The 23,368-nt window shown below is 30.7% G+C and overlaps 1 protein-coding gene across 11 annotated transcripts; it reads left to right on the top strand.

Moving 5' to 3' along the window:
- The first annotated feature begins 1,292 nt into the window (after window positions 1-1,292).
- Window positions 1,293-22,312, top strand: LOC118064317 (putative transcription factor capicua). 11 transcript variants are annotated; one of them, XM_035078828.1, is made up of 21 exons: window positions 2,483-2,890; window positions 3,750-4,052; window positions 6,397-7,083; window positions 12,581-12,899; window positions 13,004-13,982; window positions 14,064-14,321; window positions 14,421-14,532; window positions 14,625-15,969; window positions 16,062-16,284; window positions 16,534-16,614; window positions 17,454-17,749; window positions 17,832-18,245; window positions 18,330-18,648; window positions 18,733-19,028; window positions 19,195-19,423; window positions 19,511-19,726; window positions 19,794-20,087; window positions 20,175-20,361; window positions 20,455-20,663; window positions 20,739-21,284; window positions 21,370-22,312. In XM_035078828.1, exons 4-21 carry the CDS (start codon window positions 12,819-12,821, stop codon window positions 21,471-21,473), a joined length of 6,189 nt encoding a protein of 2,062 aa, XP_034934719.1. In that variant the 5' UTR covers window positions 2,483-2,890; window positions 3,750-4,052; window positions 6,397-7,083; window positions 12,581-12,818; the 3' UTR covers window positions 21,474-22,312. The 11 variants fall into 11 exon arrangements, with proteins under 11 accessions (XP_034934750.1, XP_034934719.1, XP_034934759.1 ...); XM_035078844.1 differs by lacking the exon at window positions 2,483-2,890 and adding an exon at window positions 3,508-3,656; XM_035078859.1 differs by lacking the exons at window positions 2,483-2,890; window positions 3,750-4,052 and adding an exon at window positions 1,293-1,524.
- The last annotated feature ends 1,056 nt before the right edge of the window (window positions 22,313-23,368 follow it).

Here is a 23,368-nt window from a genome sequence, read left to right as displayed (position 1 = left end):
AAAGACATGTATAAAATATTTAATGAATCAGATATAGATCATGAAGAAATAAAAAAATTCAAATTGTCTGTGATTATCAGTCATAATAATCTTTAGCACTACATATTTTTTAGATGATATTTTTTAGAGAATGACAAAATTTATTATATATCCATATTATTAATATGATATCGGATAACATATAATACGCATTACATTAATGAATGAAACATTAAGTAAAAGAAAAATTTTAATTAAAGCTAATTGAAATTTAAGTGAGTGTAAGAAAAAAAAATGAAAAAAGTTGTAAACTATTTACAATAAATGATCGATAATTAAAGACAATGGCTGTTGTAAAATATTCAATGTTTGGATAAGGTATTAAAAATTTTTGATTGTATAAAAAAAAAAAAAACTTTAGAGGATTCATAATTTATAAAATCCTAAGCAACAGTGTCATTATCGTATTTTTAAATACACTTTATATTTTTTTTCTGTAATTATGTAAATGAATATTACATCAAAATGTATTATTAACAACATTACACAAACGTATAATGAGCGATGGCATTTTTAATTCAATAAATAAACAATACATTTGTGGTAAGAGAATGATGATTTCTGTGAAATATGGAGAACGATGCAAATTTTGCGTGTAAACTATCTTCATACGTTTATTATCAACTCACCATGAAAAAGAAATTATTGATCAATGTTATTGCATTAGCAAGAAAAATTATGCGTACTGCATTAGCAACACATTAATCGCTTTTATTACACAAAAAAAAATATGTCTACACAACTCACATGTATATTTAAATTTTCTAATTAAAGTTTTTGTTAGCATTATGTGAAAAATTAACAATAACAATAATAAATTTACAAATTGAACTAATCAATATCTAATTATATTATTAACTTTATAGTTGGTGAATAAAATTAATTTAACTTTTAAGTAAGTAGTTCAATTAATTTTAGTTATTGAAATGTTATCGTCTAGTTTGAATTTCAATTCTTTAACTGAAACTAATATTTCATTCAAGTTAATATTAATTACTTGAACATTACTGGAAATTCTCATTTATCATTTCAACGATACATTGTTGATATTGGCTTTTATCGGTTAAAACATAAGAAACAAAAAAGTTTAAATTTTATATCACTTATTGTGTATGTGTTTTAAGTATCGCAACTTTATAATTAGTTTGAACACAAAACATTATCTTATCATCATTCCCTTTGTTCCCACAGTGTTAGTTATGATGCAATCATAGTAGGTGTTACTAGTTGCATTACTATGGTGTAACAAACGAAAACAAAGGCACGTGTTAGGTTATTCAATAATTGTACATATTTTTTATTACATTGAAACATCTATTTAGCTTTTCGGAGTATCATAAATAATTTCTACAACATTAATCATATTAAGGTATATTAATTACTTAAATGAACAAAGTGCCAAATGAATTCAGGGGAAAAATCATCATCAATTGTGATGAAAGTGATGACTAAAACACTAATAATAAATTTACATGATAACCTGTTGTACGTATACCTTTAACATAAAATATACATTGAATGTAATAATTTTTATTACTCTTCGCACGACTTAAATGATGAATTGTAACAATTGTGAGAGATATGAATAATCAGACGGTTAACACAGAAAACAATACATTTAGTTTATAGTATATATATTTTACTCCATACGATGTGCATTTTATCTTTTGCGTGAAATTCCAGTAATTCTCCTCAAACAATTAAAATAATTTATGACGATGTTTCGTGTAGAAAATGCCGTCACGTGATTGCGTACAACTGACCAGTCAATCAGCCTGTCGATAAATCAAAAGCAATAAAATTTTATTCAAATAAAAACAGTAGTAAATATTAAGTGATTATAAGTTGTTTACAAATTAATCGTTAACTCATTTAATGAGTCACAAAAAAATATGAGTCGTTGAACACTTGAAAAAAGATACAACTATCATTTAGTACATACTACAGACAGTAAGTGAAATGGAATTACCATTTATTTATTATTTATCAAAGTTATTTAATACAACACATGTTTGATGGAATCCATCAAGGACGTCAGCTGTAATTGGGATAGGTCGGACAACATAGTAAGATGTAACGTGCACGGGAATCGGGAATGTAGGAATACATATATAGTTTGACTTGTATATATTTATAGTAGAGGGTTGCAGTAAATGATAAAGAAATAAAGTAACAAGTTAAACGTGCGTGTGTGGTGAGTTGTATACATACAGAAAATAACTCAAGTCTCAAATCAACTGCGCAACTTGTTTGCGCAAATGGTGTTTGGCCGGCAGCCACGCGTTGTGTTGTTCTCGTTGAAAATTTTTCACACAGCTCTTAAAGTGTTTAATGTTTATTATAAAATCTGATTAATTTTGTTATAATGATATTAACAAAATATTTCAAGAGTTTGTGAAGTTAATGGAATAGTATATCTAAAATTAGTAACAAATGTAACAAAAGTGAAGAGATATATCATCGCAGCAGTGACGACAAACGATACCAGCGCCACGTGTTTGAAAACGTCAAGAATTTCTGAATTTAGGATTACGAGAGACAGTTGCGCTGATTGTTATAACGTTAATTACTTCAAAAGATATTTTATTTAGTCAGTCGCTTAACCATTAAAAGGTAAAAGTCAAGAACGAATGTCTAATAAAAGTTTCCCATATAAATTTAGTGATTCTAAGTAGTTTATTCTGTTACACATACAACAAAATAAAATATTTATTCATCGTCTACATCAGCTTCTTCTCAGATTAATACGTTCAAATGATTACGTATTATTATCGAAAGATATAAAAGGGACGTAAGAAAATTTCCAAAGCTGTATAATAGTGGTGTATACGAAATAAATATCAGTCACAGGGTACGTAGCTTCTATGTTATCAAGATTACCGGTATTACTTGCCACATTTTTTTTATTTATACAAGTGATTGCAGTGATTGCAGTCCACGCGATTCATCGCGTGCCTAGCAACCGCGTTCATTCAATTATTTGTCGCACTTTAATTCTTCTTTATACCTTCCAACTCAGTACACTAGTATGTTTTTATTTATTCGTATAGTATTTTTATTATTACTATTAAAGCATCTGAAAAGATGAGAAAGGTTGAAAACAAGTGTCGTTGACACTCGATTACTTTTATACACTTTTTATATATACATATATATATATTGAATAGTATATGAATCAGTTAAAATAAAAACCTGTTTGACGATACGTCATGACGTACAATATTACATATAAATAAAAATTATTTTTAACTTTGGTTGGATAAAAAAAATAATATACTAATAATGAACAAGCTGTCTTTTTTCTTCTTTTTGTTCTATAAAAATTGTGAAATATAATGGGAAATTAATGACATTGGATGATTAACATAATAAAATTGTATATCCATAATACAATACAAAAGTAATACCAAAGAAATGTCATGAAGAAAAGTATTTATTTCATAAGATATATATTTTTATATGTGTTATAAGTGTATGAAATCTTGAGTCATTAGTAAGAAACAAAAGAACTTTCGTTGTACGGGTCACCGGACGATGCACATACAGAACATCATCAACACTACATACAAGTGCAATAAAGTTATATACACTCGGCTTGCAATCTCTCAAATTCTCAGGTCCGTAACGATTTACCCTGTAGTCGCATATGTCTAATTATAAAACTCATTAATATTTTCCTGCTAGTATATTTCTATCGCTCTATGTTTCAGACGTTATCGACAAAACTGTCAAGTCTTTCATATTATCTCAATTTCATCGAAAAATTCCACATCAACGACTAATAATACTGATGATAGGTCAATGTAAATTCATTGTTAAAAATAGCCATAACAAAAAAAAATGGTATTCGAAAATTATGACTTTCAATGAATTATAATGAAGTTATTATTTTATTTCAAGTATACATGAAATGGAATCTTTTGAATAATGTATAAATTTACTCATTACAAGAGTCGTTAAACCGCATGGGAAGTAGATAGAGACAAGTGGTATAAGAGAGAGCTTTTTTCTCAGTAAGTATACCTGTCGCACATGGCAGTTGCTCCGATCCTGATAAAATTTGTTGCTAACCGCGCACACTAGCTTACTTCGAACGATCTACAACCCAACTATATATTTTACTTCAACATATCGTTATAATAATCGGGTGTAATGTCGTTACTTACGCAGGTTATTCACTATTCTTCTCAACTCACTGATTCTCGTCATACCATTTACCCTTACATATTACATGCACACTATACGTGTAGACTATTGTCATTATATGATTCACTCTTTTATTCTATACACGTTTCAAATAAAGGATTGATTTTTTGCATAAATATAACCACTATTTTATTAACTCAAATATTTATATCAATCAATTTTAATTCAATTATTTTTTACTTTTATATGTACATTGATTATTGAAAAATTTTTTACGTTTTTTTATCTTTATAATTAAAATAATATTAATATAATTATCAGTTTAGGATAGCAATTAACTTGACAATATCAACAATGATTATTATAGTGTTTAAGGTCACTCACCCATTACCCCACATAGAATTTTCGTACTTATTTTTAGAAAATGTAAATGGATAATTGTAATTGGTTTTTAATCATGTCAATAATAAGATAAAAATAATATAGTATACGATTAAAATGTGATAAGTTTTTTTAAAACATTAATTGATTGACTAGACGACATAGATGTAAATAAATTATATAGATATATATATACATATACTTAAGAATACTAGAATTGTTGAATTTCTTATTATCTACTTGATTTTTATCAATTAAAATACATTTCAAATATAACTATCATCAATCTATTATAAAATTAAACTAAAAAGTAGTTTAAAAAAAAAAAAAAATAGTGTATGTGAAAGAGTATTAATTACAATATTAAAGGAGTTATATTGTTAGCGTGATCGCGTGATTATAATCGTCTATTGAGTAAACTTTTGCTATCGAAACGCACATTTCTTAAAAGTATATTTTTTTCTTTTTAAACGAGTATACATTACATTTAATTTTAATATTAATTATTTATAATTATCGACCAGTCAAATTGATTTATTTATTGATTTTTCTTTTTTTAAATTAATCAAACAAAAATGTGTGATAAATACATATGTATATTAAATATGTTGTAGGTAAAGGTATAAATGTAATAGTAGTTGTGATTTAAATTTAATCATTTTTATATAGAAATATTTAGTAATGTGAGTATATATTCTTCTGAGGTTTATTCTTGTGATGGTACTAAGAGGTCTCAACGGATCGATTTAATAAATTCCTAGCGTCAAATGTTATTTTGGCCAATGGATGTCCGCGCATAAAATAAAGCTGTCTTCCCCTTTTTTCGCATCATTCAATATACATACACATATATATATATATATATATACATATACGACATATTATATTTTTAAGCAATTCAATAGAATAGTTTTATTTACTTTTTGAACATTACTATTTGATTTAATAAATTCCCTTATTCAATGGTTATTGAGACACTCTGGTCTGTTGCACGTGTATACATAACAAGTGCGTGTGTAACCGTGAATAAAATATTGTGAAATATATATATTGTGATTACAAGAAACAGCTCGAAAGTTTACGTCAAATTTACACATGTATGTTTACTTAAAATACAATCAATTTTGTAGTGTAATGAACAATAACATGAAACAAGTTGATAAAGCAAAATATTTTTAAATTTCTCAAGTTGTATTTTGTTTTAAAAAAAATGTTATTTATGAATTGACAATTTTTTTTTGTAAATCTTTTAATTGTGTATCATATAAATCTTCAATTCCCCCTTCCGCTTTTGACACATAAGATGAATTTCAAGTACCTGGTGCACATCAGTATAAGCATGAATGACGCTGTTATCCAACTGATGGCGCCGTAACACCAGTAGCCCTGGAAACCCTCATTCATTTTTCTTTTGCCCTCAAGCCGAATTGGGACTTTAATCCTTTATCAAACACACTATAAATCTCTATTGACCTACTGCCATAAATTATCATAACATATTTTCTTTATTACTGCTATTAGATAATAATATGATTAAAAAAATAAAATTAACGAAAAAGAATATCTAAAATACTTTAAGATTCCATTGTAGTTAATTTTACGGAAACACGGAACATAGTTTTTTAAGCGACGTCTCCGGAATTTGGTACAGTTTAGTTGAATTGACCCAAGTATGAATAGATGAATAAAACAATGTTACATCAATGTTATTGGTTATGCTCATTTCTGATTTATAATTGAAAGAAAATACTTTTTTTTTAAATAAAATGTAACATAAAAATATTTTAAATTTTCAACAACGATTTAATAAAGAATTTTGGTATTTTTTAGGTTAATACTAAAATAGAGTGAAAATGAAAATAGGAGAAGGGTGCATATGTGACTTGAGACACGACTGAGATGTACAGTTTGCTGAGCCTTGTTTCTACGTTCACAGTTGGTGGTGAGCATCTGCGAGTATCGCGTATGGTCGCGTAGGTGCCTCCATGGTCGGACACAGTCAGGCAGCAACAAGAAGTAGGACCAGTAGGATCAGAGTTGATCGGAGCTTCACAGCGCAACGAACTTGAGAGTAGGAGACCAGTACCTCAGCTGATTCCGTGTATATACTACAAGTATAGTCAATTTCTGGGATGCAATGGTAGCCGGTTTTTCAGTGTAGTGGCTGTCAGTGAAAATGTGATGTGCGCGGGCGTGTATCACATACTCCTTTATCATCGTGTTAGTAATCTACATCCATCTATACCTGTGTAGAGTACACGGCTCCGTACTCACAGCCACGCCAGTATATATACAGACTAAGTGAAAAAAAAAGAAGCGAGCTTGGTTATTTCTTATGTGCAGTGTTTGTCAAAGTATATATCTGTATGATACGTTTGAATGCTAGTGAAGTGTAAAAAAAAAAGGAAGGAAGTGATATGTACGCGTGTGGAATTAAAAACATGTGGTTTGAGAAGATGTCAATAATTTGGTGGAACGTCGTCGTCGTAGTCATCGGAGACTCGCGGCTTATGCACGGTAAATCTATACATATATACATATATTTATATTTATAATACATATACAACTACATACTAACTTGGCGAGTGTGCCGCCACGTCTGCCTCTGTCTCAGGAGTAGTGATACAGAGGTGCGAGTAAGTCAATTATGGATATGTCTCTGTGTGTGAATTAAACGAATGAACGAGAGAAAAAAAAGCAAACAATCTCTGTAAGAATTGTGTATTTGTCTTGTCGTAGACATGTATATATATATTTCTAAAATTCGTCATTCAAGTGTTCATAAAATTTTTTTTCTTCTTTTTTCTTTTCATGTTGGATACATAGTTATATATGTATATTTCTTCTTGCCCTTTCTTCTGGATATAAAATATCCGGGACGACAGACCACCCCATGAAACTCTCCTGCGTGTCATCATCGATGCGTGTCTTGGTGCATGTTTATTTACTCATGGAGTGTTAGGAAGGCATAGTATAGTAGAAAAGTGTGTGCACAAGACAGAGTGAGTGGAGTTGTCCGTTCTTTACTTGCTCTCTCGCTTGCTTCACTGCCTACGCGCGTGTGTTTTGTGAAACCGTGAGTGTAGTATCTCTGAATGTGTGCATGAGCCGTCAAGTGTAGTGAGCAAGTAAAGGACAGAAAAAAAGAGAGAGAGATAGTATAAAATCAAGAAAGAGATCTGACGAAATATGTGTAACTGTGAACGAGTATAAGTATGAACTGACACGTCTAGTGCTTTTCTCTCTCACATAGTATATTTTGTTTTTCTTAGCTGGTAGCTTTTTCACATGCTTTCTTTCTCTCTCTCTTTTAACTACGCGAGGCTCGTGCCTACCGCGCGTGTACTCTGATGCTCACTCTGCATTAGTGTGTGGTATTTTAGCGTACAGAGAAGGAATAAATACCAAAGAAGCGTCCAGTTATATACAACATCCAAGAGTTTCATCGTATCGTTGTCGCATGTCTATTTATATGTCAGCCGTATGCAAATAGTATTTTCCTCTTCCGTCATTTTTTATAACTTCATTACTATTCAGCAAAATATAATACACATATGTACATTTATTAAGTGATATACATATTACGTTAGTAATTCATCAAATATTTCTTCTACTCTTCATTCCCCTTTGGTATTATTCATAAAAATTTGACTCATTTTCTTCCCTTTACCTCGATTATACTCATTCACTCTACACCACAACTCTACTTTATCCATAATAGCATTCTATTCGTGAACGTGTATACACCCTCGCATACATCATTTGTGATCGTACATAGTCACTGTACGTGAATGTATACGTTCCTTCTTCCCTTCTCACGAATAAGTCTACCGTGAGTTCACTCTCCTCCCTTTCTCTTTCTATTACACACCATCAATGTTCTCGCTCTTCGTCTTCTCGCTTCGGCTACACTTTCGTATGTATTAACACGCGCTTGGAGGCCAGGAATTTTCTCACAATGGATAGTTTGTGTTAGTGAGAGGAGACCGACGCCAAGTGCGACGGACCATAGCGCCGGGGAGGACCACAACACCACATCAGCAGCACCACGGCCATCTCGGCGGCCATCGTAATATAATGAGGCTAATATTAAAACATATCATTTTAACAATATTATTCTTTTACTATCAAACTATTCAATCCATCCATTCTCAATTTTTATCTGTTTTTAAATATCTTTTTTTCTTTCGTATATTAAATATCAATATAGTTAGTGTGTAGGATATATAAATAATGGATTAAATAGTATGAAACAGAGAAGAGTAAATCGATTTTAATTTATTGAGTGAGAGACGATGACTCAAGTACATATACACTAGACCAAAGAGATTTCTTAGCGCATCATATATAAGCACAGATATGTGTATATATCCGTTCAATTCATATCAGTATACTGTATGTATTAGAGCGATAGAGCGATTGCTTAAATTAAGTGTTCTTTCCTTCGTTAGATTCTCAACAAATAAACTCAATTATTGTTCGATTAGCCGATGATAGATTCACCTTTTTTTTTTTTTCAACTGTTATGATACACATAGACTTTCTGTTGAACAAGATGTCTCATCACCAGTGAACTTGATGTTGTATAATAAAATATGTTTCAATTATTAATTAAAGATAGAAAATTTTTGTTTATATATAAACATGGTTAAATATCATTCTTCATCATTTTTTCACTTTTCAATCAACCATTTGAAATACACTGTTATCATAATAATTTTCTTATCACGCTTAGTAACACGTCGATCGGAATAATTTCTTCAAGCTTATCGATTAACACATGTGTAAATGTGTATATGCATATGCACAAAATATTTGAATAAAAAAGAGTGCTAATACAAATAATTTTTTTTTTTTTTTTATTTTTACTTTTTATTTTTATTGAACAAATTATGAACTTTTTTTTATCTGACCTTGATTCATCATACTCACAGAAGAATATTTTATTGTGATTAAACAGATGTGTACAACTATAAAATATAACATGTAACAAAGAAACATGACTATATTACTATTCTATATAACATTTCTATTTAACTTTACTAATGTTTTTTCAAGCTGATAACGCGATTTGCATAATATTTGATTTTTTACAGTTGTGTTTATTTATGGACACCAGTTTTTTTCTTCTTTTTAATTCGAACAAAGTTATTAATCTTTACAAAATCAAATTGTCTTTTTTTTTAAATATTAATAATATATATTTCAACTATCAGTATATACATATCTATATAACTAGGTAATATTTCATCCTATAATATTTTTTGTTGCTATCTTTATTATCGTTATCCTTTTTCATTTACACACATCAATGTATGTATGAGTGAGTGTGTATTTTATTTATACACATGTATCAATGGATAATATGACTATTGTTCTGTGATATATAGGCTACACAAAATGATATTCCCCCACATACATTATTGTACTACACATAGCTGTATGAAGCCAGAGGAAAGTTTGCAAGACAAACTAATCGATTTATTCTCCCTCTCTTTTATTACAATAGATAAAACGTACGTCACTAGACATTTTATTTTTACGCCGCGACACACGCAATATAGTCCACTACACGTGTTCATGGGGTGCGTCAATTCATGGCTGGCGTAACAGTGTCCATTGATTAGCATCAAAGAGTTTAGCACTAGAGGTCTCTATCGTAAGTTTAAATACCTACTCATTGTGTTTTTTTTTTTTTTATTTATTAAAGCAAGAGATTGAAGTATGTTCGAGGAAGTCATCTAGAAAATTATAGGTTCATAAGCAGTAGAATTTATAGATTTGTTCGAGATAAATTTTTATTTTAAATATTTATTGTTTTAGTTAACATAAAAATTAACTTTTAAAATATTAAGTATATATTTATTTAGATATTTTAAATAAATAAATATTAAAGTCTTACTATCGAGAGACCTCTTGATAAGACTTGAAACAGTGGCGTCAGGAAATGTTTGAAATAATTTTAGAGAGGTAATACCTCAGGTATATTTTTAAAAATAAAGCATAAAAATTTATCTCGACAGGTGCATTGAGTCCCACTGAGGTAGAGATTTTTGTCTCAGTCCTTTTAAACAATTCTACTAATTTTCTGTAGTATCTTAGCTACAGCGTAGCAGGATCTTTTCTCGGTACATCAACATGAGTTTCAGAATGAAAACCTGCATCCTCGAAAATTTTTACTCACCTGTCTTCATCTTTATTCTTGATGCATTTTAGACCCAAACCGATCCTTCAGATGATTTATATACCAAACAAAATAGTCGTGTAACCAACATTCTCTCTCTTGTACCCGCCTATAAAACTATACAATAGTATTGTTAAGGCAGGGAGACACCATGGGATGCAACTCCGTTCAGAAGTAAAGGGAGAAGTGCATTATTTGCATGAGCAATTCAGTTGTGTATTGATGACGCCGATACGTCTACCCAGGTATCACAGGTATCACTTACAGATTGTCAAGGGCCATGGCTAAAAGGAAAGTCACCACCTAGGGTTTTGGCAGTTAAGCAGGTGCATCCCCTAACTGTTAGGGGCTGCACATCGATTCATTCATTCTAATATTCTTTTTGTTCTTGTACACTTGTTCGATCTCTTCGAGACCTTTATTTTCTTTACAACAAAATTTTAGGGACCTTTTATTTTTAACTTTTTTTTGTTTTATTGCTTTTGTCAAAAATCACTCAATGGTTGATTTTCCATGCAATAATTTTACAGTTATTTTACAAGATTAACCATTTTTTCTCTGTAATAGTTAACACTAAAACTTTATTATTTTTTAGTTAAAATTCCAATTGAGAAGTAAAAAAAATTGTATATTTTTCAATTAACCAATCCTTATTTTAAAGGATAAAAAAAAATGTTTGAATATTTTAATTGATAGTTTTTTACATTTTCAACAATTTATTAATCTTCTAAATGGCGTCAATTTATTGATCTAGTCACCCTATTATTATTATTATTATTATTATTATTATTATTATTATTTTAATTCAATTTAAAACATTAGAAAAAGTTGAAAGTAATGTTTATCATTGTTGGACATAGATATCAATTACACGCTGTTAGCTTAGATCCTTTTAACATGGATGAATTCATTTCAGGTGTACTTTTGTAAACTATTAGTATATAATTTCTTACTCGGCTCAGTATTACTAATTCTAGCTCTATCGAATTGATGAAGCCATTTAAAATGATAAAATGGAATTTTATTTACTCAGTTAATAATTTATTTATTCAAATGTTTTAAAGTGAATGATTGATGGTTGATGATAATTGAATACTGAACAAATTTAAGTTGAAATTGGAGGAAAAATAAAATCGAGTTTGTTGTAAATTTTCTTTTGATAGTTGAAGATTGTATGATAATAATCAAATCCTTTAGATGATCTTTGAGTTTACAAATTCTTAATAAGACAAAATTTTCAATAATCTATTCGTTGTCGTATACCTGCGTGTTAAACTTAAGAAAAAGCCACACAAAGACCCAATGAGATTGAGTGATGCGGAAATAATTGGTTGAGGGCGTGAGTAAAAATGAGACAAAAAGATGGAAATTTGAAAAAGGTTGAGTGAGAAAAAAATCTAGTCTCAAATTTAGCCACTTGCTGAGACAATCCGTTGCCATCTTTTTTAAAGCTAACTTAGACACTTTAGATAGTTAAGTAGTAACTGAGGTAAATTGTTTTTTGTTTCCTAAGATTTTTCATTGTTAAAATTTTTCCATTACTTCACTTCACAAAATAATACTCCAAAATCTAAATTATTTTCTTCGCTGCAAACTAGTTTTACAGGTATCCGCCAATTCTTGGAAAATTTTCCATTCAGAATAACAAATAATTTTTCTATTTGAAAGAGTATAACTTACCATCGGTTGCCGGGTAGCTTTCTTGAATGTATGAAAGGAAAATGTACTAGAATTGGTCTTTGTAGTGAATGAATGAATATATTAAAAGCAGTGAACATATATGTACATATAATAAAAAAATTTAATGTATTTTTTCTTTCTTTTTTATAGTGTTTCAGAAGCATTATGAAGAAAGTCGGAGATTTATAGTTTAAATAAAAGTCTTCTTCGAATAAAATAAGAAAATATCGTGGAAAGAGAATGCTCGGAAGTTGGGGGTGGGAAGAAAAATTGGAGCTGGGAGTTACCGAGAGTATTACTGATACTTCGGTATTGTTATTAAATAATCCAAAAATAATTGATTATTCAGAATCAACGCATCTGATTCCCGAGAGTCGGGTGTTGAGGTATGCACCCAGTAGTTATCACCAATTTGCCGAATTTAAATCACTGCATCCCAGTATCGAGTCTTCCGACGACTTTGTGGATTGTAAGTACATTTTATTTCATGACATTCTCAATTAAATAAAAGCAAAAAATCATTATTTGGATATACGATTAATTATATATTTAAAATTCATTTGTCTAGAGCAGTGTAAAGTGGAAAAAATGCTGACAACACGTCCAGAGATGCATGAGAAACGTGATATGCCAAGTGACGGTGCAACAATGGAGGAGAAAATGTTAATAAACCAACAACCAACACCACCGCAACGTGATCCATCAGATCCGACAATCAGTGCGAAAAAACTTCCAAAGAAACGTAAATTTGACTATGCTGAACTTGAAGAAATGGACAAATCAAATAATGTAGTCAGCATGGTGAATATAAAACCTGGTTGTGGTGGACAACAGTCAATAGTACAATCTAGTGGTTTGCAAATACCACATACAATATCATCATTGGCTCAACCTCAGAATTCACCACATCATCTTCATCATCATCAACAGCAGCAGCCGCAGCAACAGCAACAACAACAACAACAACAGCACCACCATCAACAGACTGACTGTTATCAACCAACACAGTCAGTAGTAGTGCAAACGCCTCCTCAAAGTACTGCAGTCGATTATTCGTTAAGAGATGAGTCTTCTCGATCGCGACCACGACCTACTCCTATAACAATTGATCTCAGTGAATGGCGCGATCACCGTGTATTAGCTTTAAAACAATCTCGTTATTATCCCGGTGTGATAAGAGAAGCTAATGAACATGGTCACATTATTGTTAAATTTGATGGTAAACATGAATTATGGATGAGATATAGTGATGTGCTTGGTGTAGGAAAATATGATATTATTGGCGATGCTAGTCCTTCGGTAGGACAAGTTAAAATGGACGCTAAAGTTTGTGTGCGAGATCCAAGCTCTTCAACTAGTGTATTTATCGTAGGGACTGTGTGCAAGATATTAACAAAGCCTTGTCGCTTTGTCGTTGAAATTACGCAGGATGAACATAAAGGTGAAACTATTCATGTTAAACGCGCAGATTTAAGACTTATTCAACCACCATGGTGGGATGAACTTGAAGAGGGTATGGCGGAATGTGATTCTAAAAGAATTGATACTGCTGGTGAGTTTATTATTTATTTTTGTTAAGCTAAAAGAAATATTTGAATCACAATTATACTCATTTATAATTTATTTATACTAGTCGATCATGGATTTAGAAATTCTATTGATTCTTCAGTACAACTGTCAATGCTACAGCAATATCATCATAGCCCTCATTTGGCAAGTCACAATGAATCTAGCGGTTATTATCGTACAACTGCTACCAGTCCGCTTATGCCCTTAAATACGACGCATATTGCGTCAAATACTGCTTTGAGTAACGGAAGTAGACCGTATGATGATTTAGAAAGTGAAGATGATTTAGATAGAGAGGATATAACATTTCCTTCTGATGCAGGTTGGCATTTTGTTATCAATTAAATGTTTAATTAATTTCATTTATATAAAAATAAATGATAATAAATAGTAAGTAATATAATAATCTATCAACTGACAGATGCAAAATTATCAGGAAGCAGTAAGCGAAGTAGTATGCAGAGTCGTGGCAGTACCAGTAGCTTAGTTGAGCAACGCAGCATAACTCCTCGTTCTCAGGCAGCTACACCCAGGTAATATAAAAATTATTTTTTAAAATAACATATAAATAAATAAATATTTTAAATGGAAAATCATAATAAATTGATTTTTTTTTTAAATTTAGATCTCAGGCGGCAACGCCACACAAATATAAAAAGGGTGATGTAGTTGCTACGCCCAATGGAATTAGAAAAAAATTCAACGGTAAACAATGGCGTAGACTTTGTAGTAGGGAAGGATGCTCAAAAGAAAGTCAACGTCGTGGTTACTGTTCTCGTCATCTAAGTCTTAGAAGTTCAGGCCTTCGTGGGCCCACAAATACCAATTTTCATGGTGGTGGTGAAGAAACTTCAAGAGATTCCGATACATCACCAAATTATAGTGATAGAAGAATGACGGGTAGATTTGATCAAGAAGAAACTGAAGCTGCTAATATGCTTGTATCATTAGGTACATCTCGTTCTGCAACACCAGCATTTTCATCGCCTACTGCTCAATCTTCTATATCTCCTTGTATCAATCAATCACCAGTTCCACCTCTTGGTTTAAATCAAAACAATGTTTTCATGCCTATATCCAGTCCGGCTCATCATCCAACTTCTCTCATTTCACCTGGAACTAAATGGAAACATTCTCCAACACCTCAATCTAATTCAACTGTACAATTTCAACAAGTTATTAAACCAGAACCAAATCGTATGGTGCGACCAAACCGACCAGCACTAACAGCACCTGCACCGACAAGTATGAGTACTAGTGTTATTCGAATGTCGCCTGTTGGCCGTGGAATGCCAATTCAAGGTCTTTCTCTATCATGGACTGATCAATGTAATCAGTCTACTACACGACATTCATCTGTTGTAACGTCTATAAATCAACAACAGCAGCAGCAACAACAACAGCAACAACAACAACAAGGAATAATCCTTCAAAGTGCTTTAACATCTAATAATGGATTTTCTAATCATCCTGAAATAATTGAGCAAAATACCCAATTGTTGAAAACTCCAAATTCACCACATATTGCACTTTCAGTGCACTCATCACCAAATGTAAATCTCATACATAAATCTCAAGAAGTTTCTATTGATTACGGTCAACAGAATCAAATTTATGGAATTCAACAGCAACACCATATTCATTCACAGTCTCAACAATTACCATTACAACAAACGTCCCAACAACAACAGCAATCATTATCATCACAACAACAGTCACCATTGCAATCTCAACAGCAATCGTTGGCTCAATCACAAATTCAACATGATAAAAAATATATCGTTATAAAAAATGGAACTGATGTACCAGTACCTGGACATAGTAGTCAAGATGAAAAGTATCGGCAAGGTACCATGATAAATCATTTAGAACAGGTGCAACAACAATTACATCAGTCAACATGCCAGTCGTCGCAATCAATCGTGATACCATCATCCATTCACACTGATAAAACTTTAGTAATGACACAGGTAAGATTATCGTAATATTGTTAACAGTGAGATAACTCATTCACCATTAATAATACGTAAATCATTTACTAAATTCGTTTTATACGTCATAGCAAACAAATAAAGTTGGGCTTCATGGGTCGGGACACGATGATTTACAAAAGAATCAGCCGCTATCAACAAGTGTCGTTATATCAGCAGCAACATCAGTAACAAATACGTCAGCACCTACTAGTGTCTACCAACATGTTATTGTACAACCCAGTCATGTTGTTCAAGTATCAAAATCTTTACCTCACGCTGCTGAGGATAATGTTAAAAGCAATGGAGTTGTGTGTAAGTATTGGATACATTTTATTATTTTTGTAGATAGATTGTATTTGTTTAATTAATATTTTAAATTGCCTAAATGATGGTTTATTTTGCATGTGCAGTTTAATAACGTAAATATATTGTAATATTTATTTATATTTGATAAACATAAATTACGTGTTAGAGTTATCAAACATTATTTAATTATAAGACAAAAAATCGTCTATGCATGTTGTCAATAAATTTTATGACTAAATGGGAAGGATTCCACAGATGGCAGTCACAAAGTATCTTCTGGATACCCGTCTCACCCTCCACTATTACACAGTAATGCAGTACGCAATTGGAAAAAAGGTTTGAATCTCATCTTTGATGTGTACAATCAAAGTAATTAATGCTTATTGCAGATTTTACTATACCAGTGATATAATTCATTTAATAATCTAAGATATTTCTTAATATAATTCTTTTAATAATCACTGTGCACGTTATACTGTTACTGAACACTTAACTTCCTTGCCACATTAATTTCGTCTTTTGTACTAATCATTCTTTTTAGCGATTTAACATCTACTTTAATGGGATTATTACTCATCATAATAACATTTTAATTAACAATCTATTTATTGATACATTTTTATAATTAATATATAATTTTCTAATTTGCACTAGTTCAATGACATTGAGTCTTTTTCACTGTTTTGTCTCAATAATGAGTTTTATTTTTCAATATTTGTGAATAACAATATATCTGAGACTTTTGTTTATTGAGCCAGATATATTAACTTGCGATTCTTTGTTATTGATTGAAGGTAAATTGTGTACTGTTACTTGGATAGAATACTAAAGAATATTGATAACTGAATTTTCTCAATTTCATAGAAATTTTTCACCGTCATTCGTGAGATTTTACATGATTCTTTGTACTTAATTTTTTCAAATTTAACATTTGCAATAAATATTTTTAGAATTGAAATTCAATAAATGAATGATTTCTTGTCATTTTTGGCGATAAAACAGCGAAAAAAGCTCGATATTCTTCAGATTCATAGCAGTGTTTCCTGTGGGTTTATGTGTTTACTGTCTATCATCTTCATCTTTAATTTTAATAAAAAATCTATGATCAAATTGCTACTTCTATGCTACGCTACTAACCGCATTTCATTATAATTAACCCCGAAATTTCATTGCAGCTTTTTCCTACCAGACAACCGTGGTGGTAGACCAGCCTGAAGTAAGTCCACCACCATCAGCATTGAGTCCGCCTCTTAGTGCTCCACCTATACCACTTAGTATTGGAAATTCAGGTGAAGAGCAACAACTTACGTGTCCTGTACCAGATCCAATAACTCCGGCTGAGGAAGAAGATGATGATGTTTTTGATACCACTGAACCAACTACTCCTGCTGAAGTAGATAATAATTCAAATAAACGTCGTAGTCAATCTCTTAGTTCTTTACATACTAAAGAACCTCAAAGTCCATTAAAAGTAAGTAAATTCCGAAATTTCGTGGAATTGATGTCACTATAAGTTTAAAAAAATTATTACATCATTATTTTTATTTTTACAGACTAAAGATCGTATAAGACGTCCTATGAATGCATTCATGATATTTTCAAAGCGCCATCGAGCAGTTGTACATCAAAGACACCCTAATCAAGATAATCGAACTGTTTCGAAGATTCTTGGTGAATGGTGGTATGCACTGGGAGCTGAAGAAAAACAAAAATATCATGATTTGGCATCAGAAGTAAAAGAAGCTCATTTTAAAGCTCATCCAGATTGGAAGTGGTGTAGTAAAGATAGACGAAAATCATCAACAACAAGTTTTAAAGGAAATGAAACTAGATCTAAATTAAACAGTACCGGTGAGGAAACTGATACTGGTGGTCCACCTAGTGAAGATGTACCATTAACTCCACGTGCCACGGATGAAATTTATGTTCCTGTCGCAGCAGTTTATAATGAAACAACAAATACAGAGGTAAATAATTCTATTTTAATTTTAAAAAAATTGTTTTTTTTTTTTTTCTTCTTCAAACAATACTCATTATTTATTATATAATAGAGTAACATCAATCAGACACATGTATCTCAACGAGTACACGAGCATCAAATACAGACCGATAACTCTGATACGGTGAAACAGGAAGAGGACGGTAATGCATCTGATGACGATCAAAAAATGGTTATTTGCGAAGATCCTCAATCAGATGTAGAAACCCAGAAATCTAATAATAAAATGAATGAAGATGACGTTGGTGTTAAAGAAGAAGAGGAAGGAGAAAATTACATTAATCAATCGAGATATTCGCCTACTAGCGGTCAAAATAGAGAAGGTTTGAATATTACTTCAGAAATCACTTGCCGTCCTAAACCAATTAAAGGTTATTATATCTTCATTGATATCAATGAAGTGTCAAATTTTTATTGTTAAATAATTATATTATGGATATCCTTTAATTCAATAGGTACTGAAACTACGACAAAATATCATCATACATCAATGGATAAAGGAGGCACTGTATCAGTATTGTCTACTTATCCTTATCACAGTCCTGTAAATCCTACTGGAGTCTCAGGATTTCAACCCAAGGGAGGCGCTTTTATTACAATGCCAATATCACCTAAAGTCGTCAAACCGGAACCCATAAAAGGGGATCAGCAATTTTCTACACAATATAGTGTGAACAATTTAGTGTCAAATGTTCACAATGAAAATGGCAGAAACGTGTCTAAATTTATGTCTGCATCTGTTTTACACTCGGTAAGGGCTTAAATAAATATAACTAAATCGAAAAATTTTTTCTCGAAATAACTTTACGAAAGAAAATAACGATTTTCATTTCCAATTTGTTAAACAATAATTTTGTCCACAAAAGTCAGATTATATTTAGTAATATAAGTAACATAAATTAAACCAATACTAACAGATTGGATCTAAACCGATGATGGCTGTGCTCAAGCAACAGCCTTTGCAGACTTCAAGTACTACCCACCGTCCCCAAACATCAATCGCTCCCTATCAACCCCCGCTTACTCTTAGAGTTCTGAATAATGATTTGGTGGCATTTTCAAAGCAGCCACAAGGCCCCCAGTATCTCGGACCAAATTCTCAACATCAACGTATTTTTATGCCTGGTTTTCAGATTCCTATTGCTGGTAAGAATAATATGATTTTTTGAAATTTCAATCATTGTTAAGAAGTTGAAAAAATTAAATCTTGTTCTATTATTTTTTTTTTTTAAGATGTCGGAGCTTCAAATATATCACTACAAAATTTTGTTACTACCAGTAAAGTAGAAACGCCTAGTGTTATTGTGACAAAAACTCACGTCAATGTTAATTCTAATACTTCCAATCCACCACCATCAAATAATCGTGAAATTGGTCATTCAATTGCACGACTTGCAGAATCAGAAAAAAAAGAAAATTTGTCATCAACAAATCATCTTCAATATTGTAGTGAGTATCTAATATTTATGTTGTTTTTCGTGTCGAAATAGTGACGAAATAAAATTATTTTCAATAGGTAATAACCTGAAAGTAGAACAAGAAAGAAAGGACACCAATCACTCGATTACCATAGGAAGTGAAAAACACCAACATAATCAATCATCGTCGACGACTCATCCTCCTCACACACCTCATACGCCTCATACTACGAACAGTCAAAGTGGCAATAATTCTATCCAATGTGTTTCATTCACAATGGAGGAATCTACGGTTAGAAATAATGATATTAGTCAAATTAAAGGTACATTTATGCTCGCTCCAACACCTGCTCAACTTGGTCGTGCTCCATTACAACGAAGACAGTCATTAGGTAATTTTATTTTATCAATTTTAAATTTATTATTATGAAATCAATTTCTTTGAACTATTTGTTAAATTATTATTCATTATTGAGCAGCCGTACCTCCTCCTGTATCATGTGCAGATCATGGATCTACATCTCAACACTTTGATAATCGGCAAAAAAATATAACTAATTTAGAAACACAACAGCAAAATAATTTTAATGAACCTCTTGCATCTCCTTCACCATCCAATAAAAAAGGTTCATTTTTCAAGAAGAATGTTGGTGATGGAATGGATAGGTAAGTTATTCGCTATATTATTGAATAATTTATCATTTATTGATTGATATCCAATAAAGTAATTCTATTATTATTTTAAATTGTTATTTACAGAGTTCTCGAACAAGTGAACTTTCAAGAGAAATTTTCATCATTACCTGAATTCAAACCCGAAGATATACAGAGTCCTAATTCAATTACTATTAATACACCTGCTGGATCTGCCGTTCATACCCCTGCAACAGCTAATCTTCATTCATCAAATATATCGTCATTACAGAATTGTCGTAAAAAATCTGGTCAAGGATCTCATCGTTTATCAGGTAAATTTTTTACATTTAAAAAAAATAATTTCTAAACTGCAAGTTATTGAATTTTTTGTTTTTTTTTTTTAATAGTCAATGAAGAAGATATCGAGTCTGACGTGTCTGCAACTCCAAAATCGACTACCAGTGTTAAATTAACTGGGAATACATTCTTTGGCCCAGACTTCAATGTCGAAGCATTTAGATTAAATCCCGAATTAAGTGGTGATGTAGAAAATAACTCTCCAAGAACACCAAAAACTCCAAGTGGTGGTGTAAATAGTGCAAATAGTCGAACAGATAATGAAAGAGGACCTAGAAAGGTTTTGGAACGCCGTAGACAATTAGTTATGGAATTATTTCACGATCAAGGCTATTTCCCATCCACACAAGCAACTTCGAATTTTCAAACTAAACATTCTGATTTATTTCCCAATAAATCAAGTTTGCAATTGAAAATTCGAGAAGTCAGACAGAAGTTAATGGCCAGCACTATGTCAAATTCGAATAATCTCGTCAGTCCATTACCAACGTCGGAACCATCACCTAATAATAATAATAATAATAATAATAATAATAATAATAATAATAATAATAATAATAACAATAATAGTAATAATAACAATAACAACAATAATGGTAATTGAATTGATATTCGTTTTCAATTAAAATAGGATTCATTAGCTCAAATATTATTGACAATGACAATAATATTTTTTTCAAGGATCTGGACTCGTTTGTTCAACAACAACAACTACCACAACTACAACATCAACAACAATGGGAGCTCCACAATCGTTACCTGTCAGCAGCAATAGTAGTAGCTAGCAGCACCCATGTACCAACTGTGATACTTTAAATACTCTTGCATCTCAACACGAGTACATAATAATTCTTTAAAAAAATACGATTCTTATGCGAAGAACAATTTTTCAATGAACGTGAAAACCGATTTTTTAGAAAGTAAATTTATATTCGGTTTTATTAGTGCAATTTTACGTGGAAAAAAATCGCTAATGATAATAACTGATGTGCGGCAAATGAAAATAAATTTTCAACGAGTGTTCATACATTGTTAAGCCTTTTAAATCTTGCTTGGTTGATTGTATAAAAAAGTAACTTCTCACTGGAAAGTTAAAAATATTCACTAGAGATATTATTTACTAGCCTGGAAAAAAGATGTAAATATGAAAAATATTTTACAATAGTGAAAAATATTAATCAATATCTTAAAGAGTTACTGACTAACAAATGTATACAAATGTTGTGTTGTTTCACGACTATTTGTCTTTTATACACATAATAATTTTATAAATGAAACTGATAGTTGTAAATTAGCATGCTCTAGTAGTAAATTGAGAAGGCCTAGAATATTAATAATTGTTAAACAGTGCAAAAAAATGTGTCGTGAAATCGAATATTATCTTGGCAAATAACAAACTGTAATTTTCAAAATTATTTTATTCATCTCAAAAAGTAACATTAAAAAATCTCATTGTATCAAAGTATATATTATTTAGTTGATATTCGATGCTATTATAGTTAATGGAAGAATTTTGAAGCCGAGGAAAAAAAATATTACATAAAATTAACACAACAGCAATTGTGTTCATGGTATTTTAGTGCATATAAATTGGATAATTGGCCGAAAAGCTAACAAAAAAAAATTACTTTAAAAAGTTTATAAATGACTGTTCACAGCCAAGTCTTGACAGTTTAGGACTGACATATTTTTTTGATAGAGTATAGATAATTCCAATATTCATTATTAATTATATGTAAGAAAAAATGTGCCATTATATGGCAGCGAATGGAAAAGGGCAACCTTTTTATTGCCTCTTTGTTAATTGAATAATTAACTGATAGAGTCTAATAATATTTAGATAAAATGTTTCCGATAATTTCTAAAGTACTTATTGACTGTTTTTTAACTTTGCCAAAATTTAATGTAAATCATTGTTTCATCATACCTTTGTAGAAAGTTTTTTTTTTCTGTTTGAAACTTGTCGAACTTTTCACTGAGGAATGGCAAAAATAGTATACAAACCTAGAGAAGACAATTAGGCCATCCTAAACTATCACATGTTTATCCCTTTTATCTATGGCTTGGGTCTTTAGCTCAATATGTCAACATATATCAATTTTCTCTTGGTTTGTAAAATACTATTTTATACGGCTCTGTTTAATTTATCTGCTTTTAGTGATATTTTTATTCACCATGACACCAATGAATTGTATTTTTATTTTTTACACCGTTAGATTTTTAATATTTTATTTAAGTTTACTGTTCAACTTTTAACACTGTGTTAAGAACGCAAATCAATTTATTAATTTGGTAAAAAAAAATCAAATTATTGCAAAAGAAAGTGACAGTTTAACGTAAAAACTTTTATTATAAATTCTTATATAAATGAAATGAGTGTTTAATATTTTATTTAATTTTATGTAATATGCTTTGATTCTAAATAATTCGATATTTTTAATTATTTGTAAAAAAATTGCTATAAGCACAATTATTACCATGAGAGTCAATTTGATAAATATTACATTGAACTTTGGCAAGATTGTTGAATTTGGCTGTATAGTAGATGATATTTCCAAATAAACTTCTAATCTTGTATTAGAATATATAAATATTGTAATTAAAATAGGCTAATTATATAAATATATTTCTTGTACATAGAAAAACAATATTGAAACTCATTAAATATTGTTAATAATAA

This window comes from Chelonus insularis, unplaced genomic scaffold (genome assembly GCF_013357705.1).
Source record: "Chelonus insularis isolate UGA/USDA-ARS -01 unplaced genomic scaffold, ASM1335770v1 contig_116_pilon, whole genome shotgun sequence".
NCBI classification, from domain to species: Eukaryota; Metazoa; Arthropoda; class Insecta; order Hymenoptera; family Braconidae; genus Chelonus; species Chelonus insularis.
This window is presented reverse-complemented; position numbering and strand designations above follow the sequence as displayed.